Below are 11739 nucleotides of genomic sequence, written 5' to 3' on the forward strand. Positions count from 1 at the left end.
AAAATCTTCAATATTGAAGAAAAACGATTTATTTGTCGGTTTAAATCAACATTGATGTTGTGATCTTACCGGGAAAAGATGGCCTTCTGATATCCAATATTTAAGCCAAATTAAACATTTTACAATTGGTACACGAATCGCGTACCATAATGCGTTTCAGCGCTATTTGTAATAAGGGACTCAAAAACGAGGCTAGGCATATTCCACAAGTCATGTCAAACGGTGACGCTATATTCTTATCTGGAGAGCAAGCCCAATAAATAATATCGGCGTAGACTGGAATAACCAGACGCTAGAGATTGAAATTCGATTGAGAATACTGGTGTATTTCGCCGAACCTCACTGATTAAAAATTACAGAATAATCAGAAACGTTTGAATGTAGATCAATTTATATACATTCATATTACATTATTGTATGCGTTGCGACCCATTTGTGTCAATTTCTAGGTCCCAAATATTAGAGACTTAGCTCCTTTAAGTTAAGATTTTCCTCAAAATTGCTCGCCTTATTTTAACTAAAATATAGCCCTTTTTTTAAAACCTTTGTTGTTTTAATGTATCAAATACACCAATAAGAAACAATGTGCAAAGTTTTGTATTTCTGGATCAAAGATATCTCTCATAAATAGTGATGGAAAGTTGAGTAAATTCTTAACTTCAGTCTGAGAATGCTTTGTGAATAACCAACTCTTGAACTTGAACTGGAATTTTAGGTTATAATGTAAAATCTGATGCAATCAAAATTAAATGAAATGGGGTTTAACGTCCTAATGTTCGGCTCCGACAGCAGCGCTAAGACCTACTCTTATGTCGAATTCTAATTGCCGATGTTTTTTTGCATGCACGTCAATGTGCATAGATGACTTCAAATTATCGTCCCATCCGAATGACTATACGGCACCCCTCCTTCCAGTACCCCTGACACGTTGAAAATCCTTCCATGGCCAAATAATTATTCTTTTATTTTATTATTTCCCTTTGCTGTTTCACAGTTATTTCACTTTGAGGGAGAATAATGATATAATAAAGGCTGTTCGTGATATTATCTTCAAATACGAATAATTATGATACAACAATACAAAGCAAATTATACAGGAATTTGTACAATATTCATCATAGGTTGAACTATGAGAATGACAATAAATATAATACACGGGGTGACCATAAAAATACTTAATTATGTAGTGGGACTTCTCACAATAACTCCTTTCATTCCGTTAGAAAATATCAACAACAAATTCCACCGGAATGAAACGTTTTCGATGTCATCCGCCCTGCTCCCTACGGTTACGGTTACGATATAGCACCCCACCCCTCTCTCACTCGCTCCCCACTGTGTATGTCGATATAGGTCCTACCCCCCCCCCTGCCCCCCCCCCCCTCTCTCTCCGACCACATCAGCAGATGGAGGAAGCGGAACTAGGTTTGAGGTAATGTTTTCGATGTAAGAAGTATGTCGTCCAACTCGAAATGCCCTAAACTCACTCTCTCCCCCCCCCCCCCTCTGTGGTTGTGGTTTCGATCCCTGGTGTGAGCGTATATGGCTTGGAGATAGGGGCGACTTCTCAACAACGTGGGTTTACTCCGGGTACTCCGGTTTCCTCCCACAGGAAAGATCCCTGCGCTGAGATAATGATAACGAAGACTTGTCTGCGATATCACCTTCAGGTGGAAGCGGACGTTAAACATTAAGAACAACAACAACGTCAAAAACATAGGCGTTAGACCATTCCAGTTTAAAGGACAATATTGATGTCAGTCATTATCACATATGTGATAGAGCCGGTTAAACACATTCCAAATATAATTTTAACACAGAGATCATTACTACGATAACTGAGTAATACAGGTTTCCTGAATCGGAAGTGACGAACGCCAAAGGAAAACACGAGTCATCTCTCTATATAACTGACTGATGTGACGAGTGATAACGGATATACGGGCGAATTTCTGCTCACTAATAATTCCTTCATCCAAAACGCGGGCGTTAGACCAATCCACCCCCACCCCCAGTTTAAGAGTTATAGAGTTATCGCCTGATTAATAGAGTGGTAGACAAGATATATTGTAGGATATTAAACTCAATCTCTTTAAATGGATTTATTTTATTTCTTATCGTTTTATATCCTTCTGATTTTCTCCTATTTATAACATCTATTAAGATTGTAAATGAGGTGCCGTTGAGACGACGTGTGATTTAAACGATAATAAATAAAGCTGACAAATCATAGAATCTAGGGTGACGGGTTGGATTGAGGGGCGTGTTTGAGTGACATCTTAGGGTGACGGGTTGGATAGAGGGGCGTGTTGGATTGACAAAGAATTTAAATGCCGAGATTCTAAATTGAGAATCTGTTCATTCATATCTCATCAACGGTGACTGCATGAATACTAAAAACTCTAAATTTGACTACATGAATAACAAAACCCTCAAGTTTTTTTTTATATGAATACTATTTGCATACTGAAACGATCACGTTGACTATTTGAATACTAAAACCCTAAATATGACTATATGAATACCAAAACCCTAAATATGACTACATGAATACTAATACTCAAGGGCTGGGGGGGGGGGGGGGGCGAATGGTTAGCGCGTACGCGATGTTTCATAATGTTTGTCATTGAGTAAACCGGCGTGATTTCGACTCCCCGGTTGTACGTGACAAGGAGAAGGGTCACCTGTCCAGCCTCGTGGGTTTTCTGCGGGGTCCCCCGGATCCCTCCCACTGCTAAAGGCCTCGACTCGCAAGGGCGTTAGTGAAATAAAATTGAATCATTTGTTGGTCCCGAAATGACCTAGTTTGTGTCGAGTGGACGTTAAACCCCATCTCTCTCTCTCTCTCTCCAAAACTCTAAAGTTGACTATATATGAATACTCGAGCCCTAAATATCGACGAGGACCGCGATGGTCCGGTGAGTAAGACGTTGGCTCACTAACCTGGAGTTCCCGTGTTCGGGCCCTGTGTTGGCCCACAAAGTTCATCGGGTTTTCCGGCGTGGTTCCGTGTACACAATAAAACAAAGCCCTGACAGTGGAAATGCGATAAAAGAGTAGGCCACAGCGCAACTGTCCCTGGAAAAATCGCCTCATAGTACACTGTATGGTGCATACCCATCTTCACTAGCCCGGTCACAGCGCAACTGTCCCTGGAAAAATCGCCTCATAGTACACTGTATGGTGCATACCCATCTTCACTAGCCCGGTCGAACGTTAAACTCCTTTACATTTTATTTCCTTCGCAGAGAGCGTCAAGATCGCCGCACGCGTAGTAAAAGCGTGGTGGAAACGTAAGATATCGTGCTGTGGTCTCCATGGTCGCCAATGATCGCCGAGTCACGGCGTTTGTTTTAAGCATGTTCAAAACAAACGCCAAGGTCTGTGATCTGAACTGGAAAGCTGTAAGAACGCGTCTTTTTTTCAAGTTTGTAATTGTTTGGGACATTTCCTTGTGTTGTGTTTACGTTTGCTGGCGAACAACTTTGTGTATTTTCTGGTCGCTGTTCGGTCGCTTCAGCGCAGTAAGAACGGCACCGCCGTCTGACGGGGGCTTAACTATCAGGTCCAATCAGTTATTTTTCCCCATATGAATACTGAACGCCCCTAGAGGCTTATATTTCTTAATGTAGAATTAAGATTGAGAAATCGGTTATCAAAAGATCAATCAAAAACACCCACAATATATTGAACATTAAATTAGAAAGATGGAATTGAAGATGAAGAAAAAAAGAAAACCAAATCAGAATAAGCTTAAGCTAGGATCATAAACAATTTGAGATTTTAATATAACGTAATAATTTGTCTCCGGCCATCAACCTGGAATCTTGAAGAAAATCGATCGTGAAAATCTTTTCATTATTTTCCTTGAGTGAATGATGGAGTTCTGATAGACTTAGTGCGTTATTTAGTAGACAAGTTGATAATAGGCTTATTATTCAAACTGGTTCTAAACTCAACCAAGATAAAAACAATGTTTAATGGACTGTATTATCAGTCTAATGAAGTATTATTCAATTCAAACTTCACTGATTGGTTGATTCCAACCACATCCATTTCTTACTCGACTGACTGCCTAGCTGGTTGGGGAGGTTGGATAGCTGAATGAATAGCGCGTGCGCGCTGTATCATAAGGTCTGTCATCGAGTCAACTGGCGTGGATTCGATTCCCCGGTTGTACGTGACAAGGAGTAGGGTCGCCTGTCCAACCACGTGAGTTTTCTCCGGGTCCTCCGATTTCCTCCCACTGCTAAAGACCCCTACACGCAAGCGAATTATTGAAATAAAATGTAACCATGTGTTAGGTCCGAAATGGCCTAGGTTGTGTCGAGTGGGCATTAAACCACATCTCTCTCTCTCTCTCTCTCTCTCTCTCTCCTAGACACCGTGCTACGATTGAAATCGTGGTTTTAATCGTAGAGTAATGGTGGTGATGGGCCTAATGCTGACGGGGATATACATCATACCGACCGGGTTAGTGATGACGGGGATATACACCATACGACCGGGCTAATAATATACACCATATCATGGGGTGGGGGATATTGTGCTGCCTAACCTTCATAAACTGCCATGGGTATAATATACCGGCACGTCAACAAGTATACGGATGGACCTCGGCTCTTGTTTTCCACATCAGAAGCTTTCTTTGGATTGTTTCCCCCTGTACAGACATTCATTTGGTTCTCTGAAACCTGTACCGACTTTCACAACAAATGGCACTGTACCGAGAGCTGACTATGACGTCATCGCAGCCATCTTGGAATTGTGACGTCAATCGATATGTATTTGTCCAAGAAACAAGCATGTCAGGTTTCATGTCTATCGTATACAAATTGGCGAAGCCTTAGGCTCTTTGAGCGTGGCTCCCAAGAACAACATGAAGAAATAGCAAAGTGGCACTCCCAGGAACAAAATGAAAAACAAGAGGAGTGAAGCTCGAAAGAATAACATGAATAACACAAGGAGCGTCGCTCCCAAGAACAACATGAACAACAAAAGGAGTGTCGCTCCAAAGAACTACATGAACAACAAGAGGAGTTTCGCCCCCCCCCCCCAAGAACAACAAAAGCAGGAGTGTAGCTCCCAGGAACAACAAGAGGCGAGGCGCTCCCAGGAACAACAAGAGGAGTGTCGCTTCCAAGAACAACATGAACAACAAGTGGCGCGGCGCTTCGCGGAGTCAGCTTCTGTTCCAATAAGTAGATTGTACAGGCTACAGTAATAACAAGCAATTCCCAAGTGGACATTACTTTGATATCTAATGAAACGGAATATAAAATGTACCTCCACCGTTTCGAGAGACCGGATATTATCTTCTGCCAGAGTTCACAATAAAATAGATGACATCTTGTATTTATAGAATGAAACACCAGATAAAATATCATATAGAATTTTTTCTCAACTGTTGTCAGGGTTCACAATAAAAAAAAAATATCTTGTTTTTATAAAATGCGATACCAGATAAAATATCATAAAATTTTTTGTCTCGACCGTTGTTCACAATAAAATAGATGATATCTTTTATATATAGAACGACACAATAGATAAAATATCATATTAAACCCTTTTTTCTCGGCCGTTGTTCACAATAAAAAGGATAAAATCTTTTATTTATAGAACGATACACTAGATAAAATATCCTTTGATAGTAAAAGAATATATAATGTTACATTTAGGTAGAATTGACAATACATCTACTACAATCCATATCTCAAAAACTTTACTACTTCAAATGATAAATTCTGTTTGTGCAAATTTCTTATGAATTATATATTGCAAACGTGTGGGTTTTTTGTTTAAAATAGTTATTTATTTTTTTTATTTGCAAGTATTGACCGAGATCGTGAAGATATTAAAAGATAAAAATACGGGAATATTTATAAATGACTTGTTTTTATTCCGTGTAATGGTTTTAATAATAATAAAAAAAAAGAATCACAGGTGTTTATGAATATGATAATAATATTTTATGATTATTGATAAAAATATATCCTGAATGCTTAATTAATTGTCTTTTAATCGATTTTTTCTACTTGTTTTTTTTCAGATTGGTGATTACATCAAGGGACCAGAAAAATGAACAGCTCTCTGGCTAATGGCTGGTTCGCGAAGCCTGATAAAAATTTAGAAGCATTCGCCCTTTGGTATTGGGGTATCCATGGATACCTGAGTATTTTCGTGTGTATATTTGGAATCCTGACCAATTTCATCAACATAGAAATCCTTACACGGAAACCGATGCGGACGTCAGTCAACACCATATTAGCAGCCGTTGCCATCTCCGACATCGTTCTAATGGCGTCCTACATACCCTTCGCTATTCATTTCTATATCATGTGTGACTTGAGACCAACACCACAGAGATATTCATACGCGTGGACTACTTTCATGGCGGTTCATGCCAATGTAACGTTAAGCACCCACGCCATCTCAATATGGCTGGCTGTGTTTATGGCCATTCAGCGCTATGTTTACCTTCAAACCAAATTCTGTTTCACAGTGAGAAATACGGTGTTCGCGTGCTTTGCTATTTGTTTCGCCTCGGGGTTGATCATGGTACCGAACTACATGATTACTGGTGTCTACGAAGTTTCCAACAATTCATTTAATACCAGCATGTACAGATTGAACGAATTCGCTCTTGGCTCCAAGAACCCTTCATCTATCGTGCTCCTGGCCTTCTGGCTGTACGCCATTGCCGATAAACTCTTGCCCTGTGCGTTAATAACTATATTTATGGGCTTTCTATTGAAAAAATTACACGAGAGTGCGGAGAGGAGAAAACGACTGTTCAGCACCAACGCTAGTAGTAATAGCAAGAAGAAAAAAGACCATAAGAGTACGACCACTATGTTGTTAGTGATTATAATTCTTTATATCGTCACCGAACTCCCACAAAGTGTCGTAGTCGTCATGAGTGCCTGTCTCGATGGCTTTTTTGAAAATGTTTATTCTCTCTTGGCAGACATCTTGGATATGGCGGCGCTTATAAACAACGCCATTAATTTTGTGTTGTATTGCATTATGAGTCAGCAATTTCGAGAACATCTTCTGGATACGTGGTTGCTGAAATTTTGTAAAAACCTCAAGTGCTATAAGAACCGACATTATAAGAATGTCAAATATGGCGGACAATCAAACGCTGACGATTTAACAACCTTAGCTACTGAAAAAACCGTCATCAGGACGGAAAATATAAAACTACTGTAAAATAAATGTTTTCGCTAACGAGAAATCGGGAGATATGTGTCTCGATTATCACAAAATACAATTATTCGATATGGCATTCAACTGATCATCATCGGGAGATACGTGTCTCGGTTATCACAAAAGACTATTATTCGATATGGCATTCAACTGATCAACATCGGGAATGGATTAAATCTTAATTTATTGATCAAAATCAGAGAACTAATTTTTATTACAATCAATCAACTAGTAGTGTGGTAGTGTGTTGCGATTCTTCTGCAATTAACCATTGATGAACAATGTTTATTGGGTGCACAAGGCTCAAAATGAATATAATTCGTTCCATTTAATTAGCCCCCACTTGTTTTGTTAATACTCTATTCATAGGACCTTAAAATAAACGAAAGGGGGTCTAAAAGCACATATTAAACATACATTATGCAAGAGCTAAATCTGCCTATTGCATGTCTTTCTTTCGGTCTGAAATGTTATCTAAATTATTAATTAGACATTAATTAACTTATCCAGGCTATAATCAACTCTCGATGGCATCAGATTTCTCCGATGTTAAATAGATTAGAGCAGTTCAGCCATATTTTGATTTAAGCTCAGAATGGAGGAGCGAGACTTAGCTTCGAACAACCGGTACGGTGGTTGAAAGTATTGCACACGTCTTGTCAAACCTTCAAATGCTAATATCTTCGCTCACAATAGAGTAATTTGAATGAAATTTTCAATATAGGCCTATTCATTTTACATTATCTATTTTCGAACTTTTCTAGCAAGAATGACTAGCTCTTTATCTAAATCTTACATAATGAATCTTTAAAGTAACTTGAATTTATGTATTCCATTTTTTAAAACATTATTTCAATTTCTAATTAATTATATTTGGTGAAATACGAGAATAGTCAAAGTTAAACGACAGTTGTTTACATCTTCTTAGTCCATTTTACACGTTTTGTGATTATTATTTCTGCCGTTTGTGAATCCGCCATTACTAATTATTTCCGCATTGTCTTGTAAGATATGTTTTTCTTTGTTAATTGCAGGTGGCATCCGAAAGAATAGAATACACGATTCGTGTAGGCCTATTGATTATAAAATCAGAATTGTGTCTTAAATACAGGATATTAGGATCCAATATATTCACAACATGAAAACAATATTGATTGAAATAGACCAATATTGAATTCTAATCTGTGTTTTTAATTTGAATATTAAGGAAGTTAGAGGATTTAGAGCCTTCAAATATCCATGTTATATATAATATTATTATTTGTGGTCATCGGCAGTAGTCTGATATCTCGACACTTGTTGATTTTCTGTCGAGAGTATATCCACTTTCTTTATTCAGTAATAAATGAAATGAAATGGGGTTTAACGTCCTACTGTTTTGCTTCGATCTGGGCTAATGAAGACGGTCATACACATACAGTGTGCTATGAAGGAAATTTTGCCCCAACAGCGACACTACGGCCTACTCTTATATCGAATTCCAACTGTCAAGGGATCTTTTACGTGCATGGCAATGTGTACACGGGACCTCGGTTTTCGTCACAAGGACAGCTGTCTAGTCATTAGGATGAGACGAAAAACCGAGGAATTCGATATAAGTGTAGTGCTACCGCCCGTAAAAATTTCCCCCATAGCAGTTTGGAGCAAAACAGTAGGACGTTAAACCCCATTTCATTTATATTTCTATGGCTAATACTGGTTACCCCCCCCCCCCCAGCTCCCTGATACTCACCATTTTTGTGTAGATATGTCGGCTAAAGGAGTTGAATTTCAAATCAGCCTACTGTAAGGAGTTGAATTTCAAATCGGCCTACTGTAAGAAATCCTATTGATAGGAAGAGGGAGGCACTGTTCATGTGGATCGGTGGAGTCACTGGCCGTTTAGGTTAAGTAATTAACTAGGTATATGGATAGGTTAAGCCAATGGTCATGTGTATAGGTTACGATAAGGGCCCTATGTACAGGTTACGATAAGGGCCCTATGTACAGGTTACGATACTGGCTCTATATGTATAGGTTACGATAATGGCCCTATGTGTATGGGTTACGATAATGGCCCTATGTGTATGGGTTACGATAATGGCCCTATGCACATGTTACGATAATGGCCCTATATACAGCTTACGATTATGGCCCTATGTACAGGTTATGATAATGGCCCTATGTACAGGTTACGATAATGGTTCTATGTACAGGTTACGATACTGACACTATATGTATAGGTTTCGATAATGGACCTATGCATAGGTTACGATAATGTCCCTATATGTATAGGTTACGATAATGGACCTATGTGCAGGTTACGATACTGACACTATAGGTAACGATAATAGACCTATGCATAGGTTACGATAATGAACCTATGCGCAGGTTACGATAATAAACCTATGCGCAGGTTACGATAATGGCCCTATGTGCAGGTTACGATAATGGCCTTATGTATAGGTTACGATAGTGGTTCTATGTATAGGTTACGATAATAACCCTATGGGTAGGTTACGATCTGGCTATATGTTTAAATTAAGACAATAGATAAGACAAGTAGCCTTACCCCTGTTAATAACTATGTTTGTATATACGTATGTATATTATAATAACTCTATGTATTTATGTATAATATTATTATAATGGTGGTATGTTTATAATATTGATTACATTATTTACATTTTGTGTATAACTGGTGTGAACCATATATCAATAACTTGAAATAAAGCTATAATCAACAAGTAACAGTTATATTATATCTAGGCCTTGACACCAGAACAAGTAATATTTATATTATTTCTAGGCCTCGACACCAGAACAAGTAATAGTTATATGATATCTAGGCCTCGACAAAGGAACAAGTAATAGTTATGATATCTAGGCCTAGACACGAGAACAAGTAATAGTTATACGATATCTAGGCCTAGATACTAGAACAAGTAATAGTTTTACGATATCTAGGCCTAGATACTAGAACAAGTAATAGTTATATTATATCTAGGCCTCAACACCAGGACAAGTAATAGTTATATGATATCTAGGCCTCGACACAGGAACAAGTAATAGTTATGATATCTAGGCCTAGACACTAGAACAAGTAAAATTTATATTATATCTAGGCCTCGACACTAGAACAAGTAATAGTTATATTATATCTAGGCCTAGATAAAGTAATAGTTATATTATATCTAATCTAGGCCTCGACACTAGAACAGTAATAGTTATATTATATCTAGGCCTAGACACTAGAACAAGTAAAAGTTATATTATATCTAGGCCCTGACACTAGAACAGTAATAGTTATACGATATCTAGGCCTAGATACTAGAACAAGTAATAGTTATATTATATCTAGGCCTTAACACTACAACAAGTAATAGATATATTATATCTAGGCCTAGATAATAGAACAAGTAATAGTTATACGATATATAGGCCTAGATACTAGAAAAGTTGTCTGCACCGATTGGGCTAATGAAGGCGGGCATATGTCATACAGTGTGCTATGAGGGAAATTTTGCCAGACAGCGGCACTTCGACCTACTCTTATATCGAATTCCAACTTCTAAGCGTTCTTTTACGTGTTGGCCAATGTGTACACGGGGCCTCGGTTTTTCTTACTATCCGAACAACTAGACGCTGTTAATTCCTGCGCCACTGACAAGGAGAACCCACACTGGAACATTTCGGGGGGAACGTTCACTGTTGTTCAGTGGCCAAAAATCCAGAACTGACCTTTCTTAGTTGCTGGGGGGTTGGATGGTCGAATGGTTAGCACGTGCGTGCTATATTATAAGGTTTGTCATTGAGTCAACTGGCGTGGTTTCGAATCCCCGGTTGTACGTGACAAGGAGTAGGGTCGCCTTCCAACCTCGTGGGTTTTCTCCGGGTCGAGTGGACGTTAAACCCCCCCCCCACTCTCTCCCTCTCTCTTTCGCTCTTAGTTGCTGATTTCGTGACCGATGTAACGAAAGGAATATTTAGGTTTGTTGTCTGTGTTATGCTGGATTTATTCTCCACATGTTTCTGTTAAATATTTCCACAATCACTAGAGAGTTATCTCCATTAACCAGACACTACGTGCACTGAACATGTCACGTGACTGGCCTTCAACATGATATTACATGGCGGACGATAAATAACATCTTTGAACAGAAGTAAAATGAAATGAAATGAAACAGGGTTTAACGTCCTATTTTTCTGGATCGATTCGGCTGATAAAGACGGGTATAGGCCTTATAGTGTGCTAATGAAGACGGGTATAGGCCCTGCAGTGTGTTAGTGAAGACAGTGTGCTAGTGAAGACGGCTATAGGCCCTACAGTGTGCAAGTGAAGACGGCTATAGGCCCTACAGTGTGCTAGTGAAGACGGGTATAGGCCCTACAGTGTGTTAGTGAAGACGGCTATAGGCCCTACAGTGTGCTAGTGAAGACGGGTATAGGCCCTACAGTGTGCTAGTGAAGACGGGTATAGGTCCTGCGGTATGCTAGTGAAGATGTGTATATGCTATACAGTGTGCTAATGAAGACAGGTATAAGCTTTAC

At 39.0% G+C, this 11739-nt stretch overlaps 1 protein-coding gene across 1 annotated transcript in view; it reads left to right on the forward strand.

Annotated features, from left to right (window-relative positions):
- The window catches only part of LOC126827267 (G-protein coupled receptor dmsr-1), a 77391-nt gene extending 68437 nt beyond the window's left edge, over positions 1–8954 (forward strand). The window contains exon 2 of the mRNA XM_050556545.2: positions 6050–8954. Within this exon, the coding sequence (XP_050412502.1) occupies positions 6079–7212 (1134 nt within the window). The 5' untranslated portion in view covers positions 6050–6078 and the 3' untranslated portion in view covers positions 7213–8954. The remainder of the gene's footprint in view (positions 1–6049) is intronic.
- The last annotated feature ends 2785 nt before the right edge of the window (positions 8955–11739 follow it).

This window comes from Patella vulgata, chromosome 7 (genome assembly GCF_932274485.2).
Source record: "Patella vulgata chromosome 7, xgPatVulg1.2, whole genome shotgun sequence".
Taxonomy (NCBI): Eukaryota; Metazoa; Mollusca; class Gastropoda; family Patellidae; genus Patella; species Patella vulgata.